General features: G+C 47.1%; 1 protein-coding gene across 1 annotated transcript in view; it reads right to left on the bottom strand.

The window, feature by feature from the left end:
- Positions 1-19,484: 19,484 nt before the first annotated feature.
- LOC309399051 (solute carrier family 2, facilitated glucose transporter member 11-like) overlaps positions 19,485-20,144 on the bottom strand; it is a gene marked incomplete at its 3' end in the record, with an annotated part of 55,317 nt that continues 54,657 nt past the window's right edge. The window contains exon 12 of the mRNA XM_081966518.1: positions 19,485-19,697. Coding sequence (XP_081822644.1) covers positions 19,485-19,697 — 213 coding nt within the window. The remainder of the gene's footprint in view (positions 19,698-20,144) is intronic.

The raw sequence follows: 20,144 nt of genomic DNA, 5'->3' as shown, positions 1-20,144 counted from the left end.
AACGATTTTTGACAGTCTATTGGTTGATTTGGCTTTGGCTTTGTTGGGGATGGCCCTGTTTTTAATAGTTCAGTCAAGGACAGGGTGACTTCTGCAAATGCTGGGATGAATTGTCTATAGAAGTTAGCAAATCCCAGAAAGCTTTGTAGATATTTGCGGGTTACGTGAGGGTTTCCAGTCTAGCACCGCTTTCACTTTTCCTGGGTCCATCTCTATCCCCTTACTGGAAATACAATAGCCAAGGTAATCCAGTGAGGTTTTGTGGAACTCACACTTTGATAGTTTAGTGTAGAGCTTGGCCGCTAGAAGTTTTTTCAGGACTTGCCACACCAGCTTTATGTGCTTTTCTAGGGTCTCAGAACTTGAAAAGGAGTTAATCCAGTGCTGCTGTGGACAAGGTTGTTGTACGCAACTTCAGTGAAAGGTAGTAAATCCAACCAGTTGTCTTGCTGGTAATCCACATAACAACGGATGTATTGTTCCACAGTTGCATTGGCTTTTTCCACTGCCCCATTCATACTCAGATGAAAAGCCGAGCTCAGTCCTTGTGTGGACTCAATGGACCTCAGGAACTCTGCAAAAGCCGGGATGAATTGCCTATAGAAGTTGGCAAATCCAAGGAAGCTTTGTAGTTGGTTGCGGGTACTTGGGGAGTTCCAGTCTAACACAGCTTTCACTTTCCTTGGATACATCTCTATCCCCTCACTGGAGATGCAATAGCCAAGGTAATCAAGTGAGATTTTGTGGGATTCACACTTTGACAATTTTGCATATAGCTTTGCAGCTAGAAGTTTTTCCAGGACCTGTCATATCAGCTTTATGTGCTTTTCTAGGGTCTCAGAAAAAAAATGAGGATATCATCACGGTAAACGAGCACCCCTTGGTATAGGTAGCATCTTATTTATGTATTGCATGAAGACTACAAGGGCCCTTTGTAACCCAAATGGCATAACTTTGAATTAGAAACTGCCAAGGGGGCAGTTAAAGGCGGTCTTCCATTCATCTCCCTCCCTGATACGTATGTGGTAATACGCTTCTCTCAAGTCCAGTTTGGTGAACACCTTGCCTTTAGCCAAGTGGTTCAACATATCTTTCATGAGGGATATGGGATAGGTGTTCTTTGTGCAAACAGTGTTTATCCCATGCAAATCAATGCAGAGATGAACTTTGCCATCTTTCTTCTCTTTGAAGAGCACAGGGGCCACTACTTCTGGCTTAGCTGGTTCAATAGCGCCCTGCTTCAAATTGATGTCAATGTACTTTCTTAATTCTACCATCTCTTTAGGAGTCATGGAGTACATTTTTGGCTTTGGTAGGGTAGCCCCAGGTATGAATTTTATTGCACAATCAGTGGGCCACTGAAGGGGGAGATAGTTACAATCTTCCTCACTGAAGACCCCTGCCAAGTCTCAGTACTCTTTTGGCACTTGTTGGATGCCTGGGGGTTTTGTATCTGCTGAAGGGGCTGCAGGCTCAAGGTTCTTTATTGGGTTTGATAGTCCCCGGGTGGCCCTCTAGCTTCACAGGTGGTAGCGGCCCAAAGCTTATGATCAATTTCCGAATGCCGTCCTCCCACTTTATGGTAGGTGTCCACTTGTTCAACCATGCAAGCCCCAAGTTAATTGATTCATGCATCTTTGGAGCTACAATGAATCTGAGGAGTTCATAGTGGCACCTTATCTGCAACTTTACCAAGTTGGTAATTAGTTTGGCCAGAGCCCCTCCAATTAGCGTCCCATCCACCTGCTCAAATAGAATGGGATTGGCTAGGGGTCTTGTGTGTATGCCTAGCTGCTCCACGATAGACATGCTGATAAAGCATCGGGTGCAGCCGGTGTCCAGGATTGCCTCAACTTCCCCTTCTACCCCCTTGTCCGACACTATGAGCTTGGCTTTGATGGCAAAGGGACGGATGGATGCAGTTACCATCAGGTCGTCTTCATTGCTTTTCTCCTCCTCCGAAGGGGGAGGGATTTCCCCATCAGGCAGAATCTCCATCTCCTCAGGCTGGGGATCAGATCCTTCATATTGTTGGGCTAGATGACTTTTTTCAGGTGGCTTTTGGGGCCCTCTCTTTGTCCCACTGGCAGTTTGTGTGCGCACTTGTGGGATTGGGGCTGGAGCCAGGTACTCTGATGCTCTGTGCTCATGTTGACCACACCGGTAACATTTTATTGCCCCCACCAATCGGGGGGGGGGGGAGGCTTCTCGGCTTGCTTCATCTGCGTTCAGTGGCCCAAGGGTCTTCTAGCCAGTTTTTCTGCAGTGGGCTTCCAATGGGGGTGAAGATCATGATCCAGAAGGACTGTGGTGGTGTACCAATTCTGGATCTGTTCTGGAACCCCCCTCATGCTGCATGCCTTTCTCAGTTCAGGATCTAAAGCATTTTTGAACATGTGCACCATGAGTCTTTCTGGCCAGTCTTAGTTTTCCAGCCTCTTTCCTAAACTCCCAAACTAACTCCTTCACAGGATGGCCAGCCTGTCGCAATACCTGGACCTGCTCTTCTGCTTCCACGTGTTGGGCCACATTGTTAAATCAGATTCGCATCAGCTAGGACAAACCAGTCTGCATCTTCTAGTCAGGAGCCTCCTCCTCATGGAGCTCCGCTATCCACTGCAGCTTCTCCCTCATTCATTCCGTCTGATATTGCCAAGATCAATTCTCTATCGGAAGGGTATTGATCCCCAAATTGAGCAATGTGTGCCCACACTTGATTTAGGAAGTAAGGTAGCTTTCCTGGGGTCCCATCAAATGTTGCATGAAATCGAGGGGGTGTGGGAGCCGGCAGGGCTGGTGGCAGGATTTGATTGGGCACTTGGGCGGATGCTTGGGGTGGTGCCCCCCCTTGTTGGGATGCCCCCTGCGACTGAGGTTGGGCAGGAGCCATTGAGGCTGGGGGCTGCCCCTGAGGCATTGGTGGGGCTGGAACCGATTGGGGGTTCAGTCCCTAGGGTTACCCCAGCCCAGTAATCTGAAATAGTACCATCTGCTGAGGAGGGGCATATGTCAATTGGTATTGCGCCGATCCATGGCCCGGGAAGAAAGCCCGGTGGTGCTTGATTTGCAGACTGCAGCCTAAACATCGATGGCCGGCTAGGGGGAGAAATTCCCCAGCCCCCCTGCTGCTGACTGGATTGATTTCCCCATCCTGGTTGAGGGGCCATCTGTACCCCAGGGAGGAGGGGCTCTGCTGTTGGTCTTGCTCCAGTGGTAAGGTGTTGACTTGACCAGTTTGTTGCTGTGGAAGCAGCATAAACCCCCACTTCAGTGCGTTGCAGAGTCTCTACCAGGGAAGGCAAATGTGGGCTGGGCCATGGTCCACCCGGGTGGTCCAGAGCTAGGCAAGGGTTGATTCCACTCATGTTCAGCTGTTTGAATTGGTTTGGGAGGAAGAGACTGACTGCATGAGGGTGGCTGGGATCCCTGGAGTGGCCGGTTGGCATTTGCTTTGGTCCCCTCCAGTTGTGGGTCGAGGCTACCCTAGCACCCCCCTTGTGGCTCCAATAGCAACTCCTTAGTGACGATAAATACTGAGGCTTCATCTTGCAAAGCTAGTTCCAATTGCGGGGGACACCTAGGAGCTGGCTCTTTGCACCTGGCTCCCAGCCGGCATTCCCTCTCCGCGGCATCTGCAGTTTCCACCATGGCTTTGGAAGGCACGTAGATGGTCTCGACATAGATAGGCAGTCCATCATCTGCTGCTTTCCCTGTGGCTTTCTCCTCCTCCTCCTCCATCTTCACTGAATCTTTGCATTGCCCAAGCTTGGGTCAGTGCTGGGGCTCAGAACCCCAAATAGCACCCCAATTTTTGGGGTAGCTGATGAAGTATTTAAGGAAGATTTGGGTTAATATCATGGTTCCAAATAGCATCCAAAATGAAATCAGAGTCCAGGGGAAAGTATTGCTCAAAATTCCAATTTATTAGAGAGCCATGTTGGCACATCTGGGAAAACCCGAATCTGAAAGCTTCCCTGTTTTCCCCACCTGTAGCGATTATGTTTAAAGTTGCTAGCTGCATCACATTCTTGCTGAGCCTGCACAAAGCCTGCTCAAGGTTCTGCTTTGCAACATTTCTCTGCAACATTTTTCTGTAACATCTTTTTGTAACAAGTGAACAAGCTTGCCCAGTAACAAGTATGTGTAACAAGTGAATAAGCTTGCCCAGCAACAAGTATTTTAACCAATCATGCAATAACACGCTGTAAGACAGAAACCTTTTGTATGATTTTAATAAATACCGTCTCAATCAGCCGGTCGAGGTCTTTTTATCTCGCTGAGCTGGTTGGTGCGTTTCATCACACCATGGTGTCCGTTCTTCCTTGGCAGTACCAGACCCGCCTAACTTAGGTGCACCTCTGCGGGGGTCCCATAGCTGAGCTCAGCCATAGCCTAACAGGCTCACCCCTGTGGGGGTCCCAATGCTTAGCTCCGGCTCACCCTTGCGAGGGTCCCAAAAGCAGACGAGGTCGTCGCCGCGTGGCAGCCAGCCGCGCATTCCCAACTGGTGACCCCGACGGTTCGAATTGCCTTTCGGACGTCCCACGCCGAGTCCCGTGTCTACGTGTTCGGCGCCTTGATTCCCATCTTACGCACCTGACGGGCAAGCGCATCGTAAGTTATGGGCTCCTCACTCTCAAAGTTTCATGCCTCTCACAGGGATGAACTTTCCCTTTTAATCAAGAAAGCCAATCGTCTGCAAAAACTTAACGGCACCACTGTCTATCCCCTTTCTAAATCTGATATTGATCAACTTCTTTTTTATGTCTATCAACACTGCCCGGGTTATCCCGACGCTGGAACTGTCAAACGTTCCACATGGGAACGCCTCGGCTCTTACTTTCACTCTCCTCCTCATGCTCCCTTTGGTGTTATGTCTTCTTGGCGCGCCGTTATGGCAGCCCTCAATACTGTCTATCCCAAGGATTCATTTCCTTCTCCCACACCCCCCCTTCTGCTTCCTCCTCTGAAAAACACTCTTTGTATGCTCCTGTAACTGTTGATTCTCCCCCTCCCTATCCCCCACCTACGGCTCCCGATTACCCTCCTCCTCCCCCTTCTCCTTCTTCTGCCCCTTGCCTCCCCTCTCCCTCCCAGGGCGGTCACGTTTCCTCCCTTCTCCGTTCCCATTCCTTTTCCCTTGACTCCTCCGATCTCCCTGCCGCCTATCCTCTTACCTTTGTGCCGGGCGCCCCCGGCCCCCCTGTCCATTCTAACATTGAACTGCGTGTTTTAAAAAACCTAAAAGAAGCAGTTAATGCCTATGGTTTACAGTCTCGTTACACCCAAGGCTTGTTAGATTCTCTTGTGTCTGCCACCACGGCAATGCTTGTGTATGATTGGAAAACTTTGTTCTCTATGTTGATGACTCCTGCTCAATATGTTGTCTGGTTGTCTGAATATGAAAAATTGGTCGATGCCGAAGTCCTCAAAGGGCTTCCGGCTCAAGTTACTGTTGACCATCTTAAAGGCACGGGCGCATTTTCCACTCTTGTTCAACAGCAAAATAGTCCTCGCCGCGCCCACGCCTTGACTCATTTACTCGCCATGTCCGCTTTAAAACGAGTAGATGATTCTACCACTGAAGCCACTCAAGCCTTTTTGAAAATTATGCAAGAACCTCATGAATCATATTCTTCCTTTATTAATCGTTTGCAGACTGCATTAGAAAGACAAATTGATAATGATGCTGCGAGGAAAGAACTTTTGATAAAATTGGCTTATTCTAATGCAAATGAGGATTGTCAGAAAGTTTTACAAACTGTCGCCAATAAACCTGGCGTGACAATCGCTGAGTTCTTGCAACTTTGTCGTGTCATTGGCACGACGTCTCATACAATGGGCGCTCTCGCTGCGGCCATCTCCTCCTCCATTTCCACTGCTCTCCCGCCCCCTGCTACGTCACCTGATGCACTCGCTCTCTCTCGCCCAGGCAACTGTCATAATTGTGGAAAGCCTGGCCACTTTAAAAGTCAATGCCGTTTGCCTGGCGGTGGAGGCCAACCAAGGGGCTCTCGGGGTACACCCCCCAACCCTACGGTGAAGCCAAAAACCATCTGCCCTCGCTGTCGCAAAGGCTTTCATTGGGCTTCGCAATGCCGTATTAATCCCCCTCCCGAGACCCCTCACTCGGGAAACTAATTTCGGGGTCCTCAGCTAACCCCACTCCAAAGGCTGATCCTCCTCTTTTGTCTATTGCTTCTCGGAACTCTTTGGTGCATGCTCCGTCCCCTGATATGCTTTCTTTACCCACCGCCTATCCGGTGGCGCTTTCAGAAGCATTTACTTATGATGATCCTGGCTCAGTCTTTACCCTCCCGCTGTCAGTTATCTTATTGACACCACTTCCGCCTTCTCAGCCACTTTTGCTCATGCCCAACTCCACCCTCATCCTTGAGGGTGTGGTTGCCGCCCCTTTTCTTTATGATTCTTCCTCTTTAAAAAACATTTCACTCGCTGGCATCGGTGACCGATGCTTTCACCTTTCTGCTGATACTATTGTTGCTACTCTTTTAATCCTTCCTTCTTCCGATACTTCTTCCATCTATGCTCTACATCAACCTGTCCAATCTAATAAGCCTCTGCTTACTGTTTCTCTTAACGGACGTCCTTTTACAGGACTGGTCGATACTGGAGCTGACGTCTCTGTCATCCAACAATCTGAATGGCCTTCTTCCTGGCCTTTGCTTGATTCTCCTTCAGTGCAAGGTGTGGGCAGCGCTCAATTGGCCAAGGTTAGCACTAAGGAGCTTAGGGTGATGACGCGCCATAGGAGATGTCTAGAGAACAGGTGGAGGTCCTCACGCTCCGAATCTGACCGAACACAGGTAAGAGCCTATTTACGGACCTACCTTGTGGCATGGAGAGTGGCTAAACGTAGACATTGTGCCGCTCTCATTGCGTCTGCGGATAACTGCCCTGCCGCCCTGTTTAGGGTGACCCGCTCTCTCCTGTCGCAGGAGACGCGAGAGGCACCCTTGCAGGGTAGAGCAGAGGAGTTTGGGGAATATCTGCAAGACAAAGTCGCTCAGATCTGGAGCGGATGCCCCCCCCCCCCAGTGGACCGGACGAGCCGACATCAGTGAGTCTTGTGAGTCCACTCTGGGAGGAGTTTGACTCTGTTGCCCCCGAGGATTTAGATGGGTTGCGTGGACGGCTGCGTCCCACCACATGTTCAATGGACCCGTGCCCCTCCTGGTTGGTACTGGCATCCTGGGAGGTGACGCGAGGCTGGCTTCTGGGCCTGGTGAACGCCTCATTGAGCGAGGGTTCCTTACCGACTGCCTTGAAAGAGGCGGTGGTGAGGCCCCTGCTCAAGAGGCCTTCACTTGACCCAACGGAGCTAGCTAATTATCGTCCAGTCTCCAACCTCCCCTTTTTAGCGAAGGTTGTTGAGAATGTGGTGGCGCAGCAATTTCCACGTCACCTCGACGAATCCGTATATCTAGACCCGCGCCAGTCCGGCTTCCGACCCGGGCACAGCACCGAGACAGCCTTGGTCGCGTTGGTTGATGATCTCTGGAGGGCCAGAGATAGAGGTTGCTCCTCTATCCTGGTCCTATTAGACCTCTCAGCGGCTTTTGATACCATCGACCATGGTATCCTATTGCGCCGGCTGGAGGGGATGGGAGTCGGAGGCACCGTTTTATGGTGGTTCGGCTCCTACCTCTCCGGCTGGATGCAATATGTGTTGACTGGGGGGCAGAGGTCAACCCCGAGGCCACTCTCTTGTGGGGTGCCGCAGGGGTCGGTCCTCTCGCCCCTTTTGTTCAACGCATATGTGAAGCCGCAGGGTGAGATCATCCGTGGTTTGGGGGTTGAGTACCATCTGTACGCTGATGATACTCAGTTGTACATCTCAACCCCAAGCCACCCCAACGAGGCTGTCGAAGTGATGTCCCGGTGTTTGGAAGCCATCGGGGTCTGGATGGGGGACAACAGACTCAAACTCAACCCCTCCAAGACTGAGTGGCTGTGGCTGCCGGCACCTCGGTTCAGCCAGCTCATTCCATCACTGGCCATAGGGGGCGAACAATTGCCCCCTGTGGAACGGGCGCGCAATTTGGGCGTCCTCCTAGATGCCCGCCTGTCAATGGATGATCATGTGGCAGCCGTGGCAAGGGGGGCGTTCCACCAGGTTCGCCTGGTGCGCCAATTGCGCCCCCTTCTGGACCGTGATGCCCTACGCACAGTCACTCACGCACTGGTGACGTCTCGCCTGGACTACTGTAACGCTCTCTACGTGGGGCTTCCCTTGGGACGCGCCCGAAGACTGCAGCTAGTCCAGAACGCAGCCGCGCGGGTAGTCATAGGGAGTACTAGGTACTCCCACGTAACACCTCTCCTGCGCGAGCTGCACTGGCTACCTGTGGTCTTTCGGGTGCGTTTCAAGGTTTTGATCACCATTTTTAAAGCGCTCCATGGCATAGGGCCTAGTTACCTGCGGGATCGCATCCTCCCACATACATCCCTGCGGCCAATCCGCTCACACAGGGAGGGCCTTCTCCTGGTGCCGTCCACGAGGCAATGCCAACGGGCGACACCGAGGAGTAGGGCCTTCTCTGTGATGGGCCCAACCCTCTGGAATGACCTCCCCCCCGACATTAGACCCACTACTGACCTCCGCTCCTTCCGACAGAAACTGAAGACACACCTGTTCCGACTGGCTGGTTTGGCATAATTTATAACGTCTACCTCCTGGCATACACATTCTTACTGGTTTTTAGAGGGATAGTGTTTTAAATTTAATCTGATATTTTAAACTTTTATATTGATTTATTTATTAGCAGTACAGTTTGGCATATTTTATCCTCCTCATATACATGTATTTTTGTAGTTATTTCTATGTTTTAATCTGTCGTATTTTAATACGGACTGTACACCGCCCCGAGTCCCTTTCGGGAGAGGGGGCGGTATATAAACGCTAATAATAAATAAATAAGTGGCTTTTTGCATCTACCTCTCATTCTTCTCTTACTGCTTATATTAAACCTTATGTTCTACCTTTGTTCATTAATCTTTGGGGACGTGACTTGCTTTCTCAACTTAATGCTACCTTGAATATTCCTTAACATCATGTCACTATTTTCTCTTAAGCTTTCGCTTAAAACTAACACCCCAATATGGATTGATCAATGGCCTCTTCCCATTGAGAAATTACAGGCCCTTCATGTATTGGTGGATGAACAGTTGCAATTAGGCCATATTGAACCATCCACCAGTCCTTATAATACACCTGTATTTGTTATTAAAAAGAAAAATGGGAAGTATCGCCTCCTTCAAGATCTCAGGGTGGTAAATTTGATTTTACAACCTATGGGAGCGCTTCAATGTGGGCTCCCAAATCCAAATTTAATTCCACAAGATTTTGATCTTGTTGTTATTGACTTAAAAGACTGCTTTTTCTCTATCCCATTGTATCCTGAGGATAGACTTCTTTTTGCCTTCACCATACCTGAATATAATAATTCTAAACCAACTGCTCGATACCAATGGAAATCTCTACCTCAAGGTATGATGAATTCTCCCACAATGTGTCAATACTATGTTGATAAAATTTTACAACCTTTTCGCCACAAGCACCCTACATTTTTGATCTACCACTACATGGATGACATTTTGCTGGCAGCTGAAGGACCTAAAGGTACAGTATCAAAAACGTTACCTCATTTACAATCCTTGTTACATTTAGCAGGCCTTCACATAGCTCCAGAAAAAATTCAACACCAATATCCAATGCAATATTTAGGTCATAAAGTAATCGCATCTGCTGCGGCACCTGCTTTACCACGTTTAACACTTCCCTCCGACCCCACATTGGTTCAGCTACAACAGTATTTGGGAACTCTTAATTGGGCTAGACCCTATTTATCCCTTTCTACAAATGACCTTTCCCCCTTGTTTCAAGGCTTGGTAGGCCTTAAACATCCTTCTGATACCATACATTTGAATCAGCAGCAACTTGATTCTTTGGAAAAGGTCAACCATACATTACAAACTATATGGGTGGATAGAGCACTCCCACACACTCCCCTTTCATTAGCTCTTCTTGCAACTCCTCAACTTTTGACAGGGATCATCATACAAGTAGTGCTGATCCCAAAACCCAAAATTTATATTTTAGAATGGTTACATCTAGCACATACACCTCGCAATTCACTCACACCCAAAGCAGCCCAAATGGCTTTGCTCATTGAAAAGGCACAAAGAAGAACCCGTGCCTTAATGGGAATGGATTTTGTTACGCTTTACCTCCCTTTTAAGTTATCTCAATGGGAACCTCTTTTTCAAAATTCTATTCTTCTCCAAGATGCACTCACGGAATGGCCTGGTCAAATTTCATGTCATCTGCCAGCTGACCCAAGGCTACAAGTTATTAAGACCATTCCGATACAATTTTATACACCAATAACATCACAACCCATTAAAGATGCATTAACCGTATTCACAGATGGGTCCAAAAATCATGGTGCATGTACTTGGAATACACAACAGATATGGCATAAGAAATTGACTGATACACAAACATCTGCACAACAGGCTGAGCTGGCAGCTTTTAATCTGGCTTTGGAATTATTTTCTTCCGAACCTCTAAATATCATCACAGACAGTCTGTATGTTGCTTTACACATTTTTGATGCCTATATCTCACCCTCTTTAACACCTTCCCTTTTGATGTTGTTTACACAATTGCAAAAAGTACTACACGCAAGGACTAAACCTTTGTTTGTAGCACACATTCGTAGTCATCAGCATCTGCCTGGGTTCCTATCTGAAGGAAATCACATGGCAGACGAGGCCTGCAAAATGATGCCTCTAACTATTGTTTCACCTCAGCCTGCCCCATTGACAGCAGGTGAAAGTCACACCTTTTTTCATCAAAATAAAAAAGCCTTGATGAAGCAATTTGGCATATCAATGGCAGAAGCAACTGCCATTATTCAACAATGCCCCACGTGTAGTCTCCAAGCTAATAGTATCCCGCAAGGAGTAAATCCAAGGGGTACTGAGGCTTGTGAAACTTGGCAAATGGATGTCACTCAGTATTCTCCCTTTGCCCCATGGAAATACCTTCATGTTTCTGTGGACACTTTTTCAGATTTTATTATGGTAACCCCACAAAGGGGTGAAAATACCAAACAAACAATTAATCACTGTATTCGATCTTTCGCAACATTGGTGTGTCCAAAAATTTTAAAAACTGATAATGGTCCTGCCTATACCTCCTCTGCCTTTGCTGAATTTTGTTATAGGTGGTCCATTACTCACAAATTTGGAATTCCTTTTAATTCAAAAGGACAAGCAATTTATGTAGAACGAGCAAATAAAACCTTGAAAATAGCTCTTGATCGGCATATGGGGTCAAAAGGGTTACACCCCCCCAATCTCCCGATGTTGCAAAACATTCTAAACACTTGTCTTTATACTATCAACTTTCTTAACCTCACTGGCACACCTGCCTCCTCTGCAGCCTCTCGTCACTTTTCTAAACCTCCTCTCCCTGCCTCCCGACCTCTTGTTTACTACAGGCAATTGCCGGATCCACAGTGGAAAGGTCCGGCACAATTGATCACTTGGGAAAAGGCTACGCAGCGGTTTCAAATTGACGACAAGACTCTCTGGGTTCCTGCTCGTTGTGTTCGTCCGTATCACCGCATACCAGAAGAAGATCAAGATGACCCTGCCTTTTCTTCTCCCCCTGACATATCACTCCTTTTTCTTTAAACTCTTTCTCTCATTGTTATCTTATGCCTCTGCTCGATTTGTTGCTCACCCTCAGGTGTTTTTTGCACCTCTTGACACTCATGTGACTTTTGTGTTCAAAGACACTCTTCTCACTGCTTGCCCCTATGCCTTGCAGCATCAGGGCCAATTTCTTTTCCCTTCTTTAAAACCTTTGATATTAATTCAATACTTATATCATGACTCTTGTCAAGTTCGTCTTTCCTTACAAGTAACTCCTCAAACTATTGGCTCCTACTCGTGCATCGGGTTTTTGTCCAATAACACCTATTTTAACCAAACTGTTTATCTCCACTCAACACCGTCTGTGGCTTATCCTCCGTTATCCTCACTTTTTCTTTCTTGGATGACTCTTGTCCGCACCTCTCCTCACCCCTCTTCAAGAACTTTGCTTCGCCATTTTTCATGCTGTTTTCCAGAACCATGCGATGTGAATACTTGTTTGTGGAAAGCCAAAGAAATTCCAGACTATGCACCAGGAGTAAGCGAGCCTCTCCCAGGAGCAAGGATTCGCCGAAACGCACCTGACTTTCCAAAATACAATTCCCTCATACGAACACACCAGGTACGCTACACCTTCATACAAGGAGTGCCATATGCTCCCACCATGTCCTGTCGACAACGATCTCCTATCAAGAAAAAAGGTACTTTTTGGCAATGGTTTTTTAACAACACATGGCTTCCTGAAGATTCAGAACATTATATTGCGTTACGCTGGACAGTAACCAAGCAAACTAAGCAATTGCGAACAACTAAAGGACTTTTTTGGTTATTTTATCAGGAAATTGAGAAATTGAATATCCCTGAAATACCACAACATGTTACTAACACTTTTGTCCAACTAGCAGAGGACATTGCTAACACATTGAATGTTACTAATTGTTTTGTATGTGGGGGAACCAACATGGGGGAAAAAATGGCCCTGGGAAGCCCAAGAACTGAATTATTCTAAAATAATGAAAATGTGGTCAGGAAAAAATAGCTCAGCTGGACAAGACGAAACTGCTTTGTTTAAAGTTATAAACATGAAAAAGTTCTTGACAAACCCAAACAATCAATCACTCACATGGTTAGCACCCGATGGTTACTTTGTATATAGATGGGAAGAGAATGTGGTAAAAGGCATCTGACCTAAATTGGAAGTCAGGATGGACGTGGGAAAAAGATGTGCTTTGTTGAATGGAAGGTACTGGAGATGTTGCAGAAACAAAAGAGAGGAAAAAGCCAAGTTGCTAAGGACAGTTGAAGCTTGGCAGTTGGTGAGGTCATTTTGGGACCAAATCAATGTGCATTTTGTACAGCAACTGGTCATTGCAAGAAAGGATTTCAGTAAGTGAAAGAAAGTTAGAGATATGTTTTTTCAAAGATATGTTTTTGAAGACGGAACATGAAGATATGTGAGGACTTGTGTATGTGAGGACTTGTGAACTCTGGCATATGCATGATTCAATACCTTTTTTTTTTGCCCCATAGAAATATTTCCATGGATATTTATTCAGGATTTATTATGGCACCCCGCAAAGGGGTGTGATCAACCACTGCATTTGTACTTTACAAACCATCACACTATGAACAAAACTTACTCAGTGACACTTTTTATCTCATTTCCTGCGGAATTGTGCATCAAACAGAATAATTTTGCCACAAGGACGCACTTGTTACATCTGGGGGGACTTCATATTGCTCCAGACAAGGTACAGGTTTCCCCCCCTTTCAACTATGGTATTTTACCCAAATTCCCAGGTTTAAAAGCTGTTTTTATATTTGTTGCAATGATTGCTATGGGATGTATACTATTACCCTGCTTATTGCCTATTTTTGTATTCATGATAAAGCGTAGTTTGAATGCCATTGCTGAAGCAAAAGCTACTGCACAAATTAATATGATGCTTGAGAATAATGCATATATATTTGTACCAACAGATGACAGTAAGCAACCCTTGCTACATTTCTCCTCGGATAACGATTCGGAAGATGACGCTGACAGAATGGTAGGTGCGGACACAGGAAGCCTGGGGTCGGAGGGCAACTCGCGACCTGAAATAGCACTCACCTCCATGGACGTAAAAGCTCCATGTTTTCAGCTTTAATAAAGTAAAAACAGAGGAGATGTAGCGATTATGTTTAAAGTTGCTAGCTGCATCACATTCTTGCTGAGCCTGCACAAAGCCTGCTCAAGGTTCTGCTTTGCAACATTTCTCTGCAACATTTTTCTGTAACATCTTTTTGTAACAAGTGAACAAGCTTGCCCAGTAACAAGTATGTGTAACAAGTGAATAAGCTTGCCCAGCAACAAGTATTTTAACCAATCATGCAATAACACGCTGTAAGACAGAAACCGTTTGTATGATTTTAATAAATACCATCTCAATCAGCCGGTCGAGGTCTTTTTATCTCGCTGAGCTGGTTGGTGCGTTTCATCACACCATGGTGTCCGTTCTTCCTTGGCAGTACCAGACCCGCCTAACTTAGGTGCACCTCTGCGGGGGTCCCATAGCCGAGCTCAGCCATAGCCTAACAGGCTCACCCCTGTGGGGGTCCCAATGCTTAGCTCCGGCTCACCCTTGCGAGGGTCCCAAAAGCAGACGAGGTCGTCGCCGCGTGGCAGCCAGCCGCGCATTCACACCCACCCAATTGTAAGTTCATGATCTTGCCCCCACAGCCACAAGTCCATCACATGGTCCAAACCTCCACTGCCATACTGGCACATGGCATGTATAATGCTGGTACATCCCCCCTCCCATTTTCTCACAGTAGAAATGGCATAGTAGAATAGTAGAAAGTGTGGCAGGCCAAAGATCCAAAAGGAATATGGCTGCAGGCCTGACACAGTGTTCTGATTGTTGCAATGACTCCATGGTCAAGTAAACAAAATTCAGATGTCTGGCAATCAGACATTGGAGCCCCATGACTAGTCCAAACCAAGCAAATGCGATGCTCCAGGATGTTTTGGGAACATTGAGGTGTTTGGGCTGGTAACTTTCCACACTTAAGGCAAACAGCTTTGAAGATGCCTTGGCATGAACCAGTCCCACATTGATCAGCTTTTATTCAGCTGTCATCCCCCTCTTGATTCCCCCACAAAAATGCATATGGGTTTATCATGCCCCTCCCCCCAGTCCTTTGATGGTAGGATGCCAGCACAGCACCATTCCAAAGATGGTGGACCTGACAATTAGCTTGTTTTGTTACAGTTGGAGAGGAAATGGTTTAAAACTTTGGAACATGAGTTGGACCATGGCAACCAAACATTGGTTGTTTCACCTCCAGGCCCTCAGGCATATTTTTTGGGTGGCCCTCATTGCAGGACTATCTGCATGCTTAGGGTTCAATAGGTATGTTTATTGAAAATTTATTGATTATCATCTGATCATATCAAGGAAATTATAAAACTTATACAGAGAAAATAGTAGGATGTGTTCATAACAAATTCTCACCCCCTACCCAACCTGTTCTAGGTAATTTGGTCCTCTTCAAAATAGTCTTTGATATAAAAATCACTTGCTAGTGATTTGCAGGTTTGTCCCCTGCATGAAGCAAGGCAATTTCTCCTGGACATCTTTTAGGTTTTTAAATAAGAGTCTAAGTAAAGAGTCCTTTCTGCAGAATATTGTTTACAATCAAACACGATATGGGTACAGGATATAGAATCATGACATGCTCTAGAGTAGGCATTCTCAAACTACGGCCGGTGGGCCAGATATGGCTAGCCAATGCAAAATATCCAGACCGTGGAGTGGTGGGATGAAAAGCAGCTGGCAGCTTGTAAAGACACTTCTTTACAGTTTACACTTTAAAAGTCTTTAAAAAAATCTTTAAAAGCAGCCTTTCATATGTTTTTCACAGCCATGTGATCCAGGGTTGGTGGGTGAGTAGGGAAGGGGCTGCTTTTAAAGAAGTGCTTTAAAAGTGAGTGAGTTGGTGGGTGGGTGGGGGTCATCTCCTAGCTTATTCAAAATCAGCTGAAGTTGGCTAACACTAATTTAAATGCAACTGCAATATAATGCCTGAAGGAGAATTCACCCACTGCTTTGATTCTTCCCATATATCAAGTACATCCACCAAATTGCTTGCTGAACAATTTTGGTAGATGGACAAGTGTGGCAAAAAGCAAATCAGTACGTAATTCTCCACCAGGCTTAAAAGGCCTTTAGCCCTGTAATCCCAAATAAGCGGGCCCACACTTTCCACTGAATTAGTAGTATATTTATGTTGGTTAAAATTGTTCTTCATTTTAAATATTGTATTATTTCATGGGGGTTTTGCACTACAAATGAAGATATGTGCAGTGTTCGTAGACATTTGTTCATGTTTTTTTCAAACTATAGTCCGGCCCCCAACAGTCTTTATCCCTCCTTAATTCACCATTGGAGGCTGGGTATGTGTGTGTGTTGATCAGGGGTGGGTTTCAACTTTTTTTACTACCTATTCTGTGGGCGTAGCCTTTTTTGTGGGCATGGTTTGGTGGTCATGTGAACAGGTAGGCATGGCCAACTTGTAAAATGGGATGAAACTCACTTAACAACGCTCTTGCTTAGCAACCAAAATTTTGGGCTCAATTGTAGTCATAAGTCAAGGACTATCTCTGCCTTCCTCTGCATGGCAGCCTTGTCCTAATAAACTCCTTCTCCTTTCTGGCAATTTTCCTCTCTGTTAGAGCGACCAAAATAATCCATACAATGTAAGGTTTGCTGCTGCAGCAGGGAGTTGTACTAGATGACATCCAAGTAGCCTTCTAGACCTAAATTGCTGTGCTGGTTTTCTTTCTTTATGCTAACAAGGGAAACCTGCCTGAAGCTCATTTCACATTCCTGCCAGATAGAGGTAATGAGATAATGAACCTATAGAAAGTTTGGCTCCATTCACAAGCAGGGAATCATCAAAACCCTTTTAGAAACACAAAGCCCATATTGCACAAACACCAAAACTTCAAAAACATAGAACCATATAACACCGGGATGGTACACGAGGTGTTGCTCTGTCAGCTGGCCACCACATATGCGCGCACTGGCCAGCTCAGTTCAGCCTTTTTAAAGCCATTTTCACCCTCCCCAAGCTCCAGAGGCTTTATAGGAGTCTGGGGAGGGCAAAAACAGCCTCCCTGCACCCCGGAGGCCCTCCGGAGGCTTCAGGAGCTTCCCTGAAGCCTCCAAAGCACAACAAAATGGCCCTATGGGCAAACTGGAAGTTCGGGAATGGACTTCTAGTTTGCTCGTAGGGTCGGTTTCGCCCTCCGGAGCCTTCGGGGACCTTCAGGAGGTTAGGGTTAGGGTTAGGAGGTTTCCCTGAAAGTTCTGGAGGACTACAAATGGCAAACCAGAAGTGATTTTGTCCTTAGGATTTAAAGTGACAGCATTTGTTTTCCTCCTTTGCTAAAAAGTAAGTTTCCTTCTTTCTTTCTTTTATTTTTCTTTCTTTCTTCCTTCGCTTCCTCTCTCCCTCTCCCTCTCAAACACACACACACACACACACACACACAAGTTGGATTGGATATCTCACTCCCATCCACCCCTACCCTCCCTCTCTCCTACCCCTTCCCCCCACTCTCAAACACACATGCACATACAGAGAAGTTGGATTGGATATCTCTCCCAATGGCTTAAAAGCAATTCCTCTGCTACCCTCCTCCCATTTCCCCGTTGCCTTGCCCAAACACCTCCCCCATTGCAAATGCGTCATGCTGTTCAGGTGGGAAATGCCTGGAATGCAATAAAGCCCACACACTCACTTCCTACTGACAGGCTGGGGTGAGAGGAGAGGCAGAGAAGCTGGAGGGGAGCCGATCAGAATCTTCCAAATGAATGGGGCTGAGGGAAAGTGTGTGTGCTACAGCATGCTCCTTTGCCTGGCTTCCTTCCTCCTGTGGTCTCTCCAGTTCATGCTTCCCCTCCCCAGTCTAGTTTGATTGCAGAGAGCCACGTTGCTTTTTCAAACCTGCAGTCAGTGAAGCTGGGATGGCTTTTTGCATAGCTTTATCCAGCTGTTGGGGAGGGGGAATGACTTCCTCCCCAGGCCCCTGTACGTTTCTCCCTGCACACGCACACACACACACACACACACACACACACACACACACACACAAAACACAGAGCTGGATAAAGCTATGCAAAAAGCCAGCCCTCACTGGCGCCCAGCTTCACTGACTGCAATCTGCATAAAACTACACTAGGGAAGGAGAGAGTGTGAGCAAGCCAGGACCCTTCCCTCCAGCCTTTGCTTAAAGCCCTGCACTGCACCAGGAGGATGAAGTTTGAGTTCCTTCCTCCCCCTCTGACCCATGCGTACATTTTCTAGCTGCTTCAGAGAGGGCTTTTTCTTTTTGTTTCTCTTTCTTTCTCCCTTCCCTTCCTCCCTCCCTCTCTCAAACACACACAGACACACACAGAGAAGTTGGATTGGATATATCTCTCCTACCCCCCTTCCCACTCTATCTCTCTCAAACACACATGCACATGCACAGAAGTTGGATTGGATATCTCCCCCAATGACTTGAAAGCAGCTCCTCTGCCACCCTCCATTCCCCATTACCTTGTCCAAACACCTCCCCCATTGCAAATGCAGCATGCTGTTCAGGTGGGAAATGCCTGGAACACAATAAAGCCCACCTACTCACCTTCTGCTGGCAGGCTGGGGTGAGAGGAGAGGCAGAGAAGCCGGAGGGGAGCCAATCGGAGCCTTCCAAAAGAATGGGGCTGAGGGAGAATGTGTGTGCTACAGCATGCTCCTTTGCCTGGCTTCCTTCCTGCTGTGGTCTCCCCAGTGCTTGTTCATGCTCCCCCTCCCCAGTCTAGTTTGATTGTAGGGAGACACGTTGCTTTTTCAAACCTGCAGTCAGTGAAGCTGGGCTGACTTTTTGCACAGCTTTATCCAACTGTTGGGGGGGAATGACTTCCTCCCCAGGCCCCCATCCATTTCTCTCCCCACACACAGCTGGATAAAGTTATACAAAAAGCCAAGCCCTCACCGGCACCCAGCATCAAACTGCACTAGGGAGGGAGAAAGCATGAGCGAGCCAGGACCCTTCCCTCCAGCCTTTGCCCAAAGCCCCGCTATGCACCAGGAGGATGAAGTTTAAATTCCTTCCACAGTCCGACCCAAGTGTACCTTTTCCAGCTGCTTCAGAGAGGGCTGCTCTTGCCTCGGGTCCTCTGAAGAAGCCCCGCCCTCACTTTCTTCTCTTTGAGAAGCACCTTGCAAATGGGGGCAGGCCAGGGGAGCATACTGGCACAGGGGTGTGGCCATGCCACCACTCTATGGTACTGAAACGTACACCAATTTCTGCTCCCAGTACGGCTGTACTGGGCGGAACCCACCTCTGCTGTAATGAAAGAATCAGCATCTGTGGGAGGTGAACTAAGTGCCTTCATCCTGCCAAAGCTTGGTCAGAATTCATCTATCTCATCCACTTTGGTCTATTGCATCCACTCTGGTCTATAAATATAATCAAATGGTTATAATATTTTAAATATATATAATTTTAAGATACACACATTATGTTATTAGGATTTTTTTAAAAGTTAAGGCTTTTGTGGTAGATCCCAGAAGCTTCATAGTTGTGCCTGTCATGCCTGATGAAGAATCTTGGCTTTCCAGATCCAATGGAAGGAGGGAAGTGCCTGAGGCCTTCTCCCTGGCTGTCCTGATCCATCAGGAGAACCTTCCCTGCTCCTCCCCTCTTTCACCCTGATGATTCTGTTTGGCTTAGGCATCAAAGAGTCTTTGCAGAGTTTGCCAGGCTGTGGTCATAACTTGGTGCAAAGGCTGTGGCTCCTGGGGGCAGAGCTGCTTTCCAGAGCAGGTAATGTGCGCCTCTTCCCCAGAGGGATCCTGTTGAGGTCTTCTGTGATGTCTAGGAAGGACTTTCCTTTTGTCTCTGGAATGAAGAGGTAGGTGAAAAGTCCCATTCCGATGAGCACACCGAAGAAAACAAGGAAGCAGTAGTGGCCAAGGGCCTCCTAAGGAAATCAAAGATAAGGATGAGTATTTTTGGCAGAGGTTTAGTTAGTTTACTTTATTGTCATTGGACCTGAGGTGCAATTGAGGCCTCGTCAGACTCTAGGAAGGGTAAGAATTTCCCATGGGTAAAGATTATTCTGTCTAGCCTCAGTTCATTCTGGACTTTCTGAATGAAATCAAGACACTTTCTGGTTTTCTTCTCCCTTCCCAGAACCACAATCCCCCTGCATAGTTCTTGGGGGTTGTAGGGGGGAAGCACTGGATAACTGGTGGAGCCATGAGAGTTCACTGTGCCACAGATATCCGGGTGTGAGTCCCTTGGCGTGAAGTGGGGCCCAGGGAAACAGTTGGGCTTGCTGATTGTATACTTGGCTCCTCGCTATGCATCAGCGGCCCTGCCAGAGCTCCTCGAGATGATCGCAGAGATGGCGGTTGAGACCCCCAAG

The sequence above is a fragment of the Natrix helvetica genome, assembly GCF_964273705.1.
Source record: "Natrix helvetica genome assembly, chromosome: 14".
Lineage (NCBI taxonomy): Eukaryota > Metazoa > Chordata > Lepidosauria > Squamata > Natricidae > Natrix > Natrix helvetica.
The sequence above is the reverse complement of the archived record's forward strand: the minus strand, read 5'-3'. Positions and strand labels throughout refer to the sequence as shown.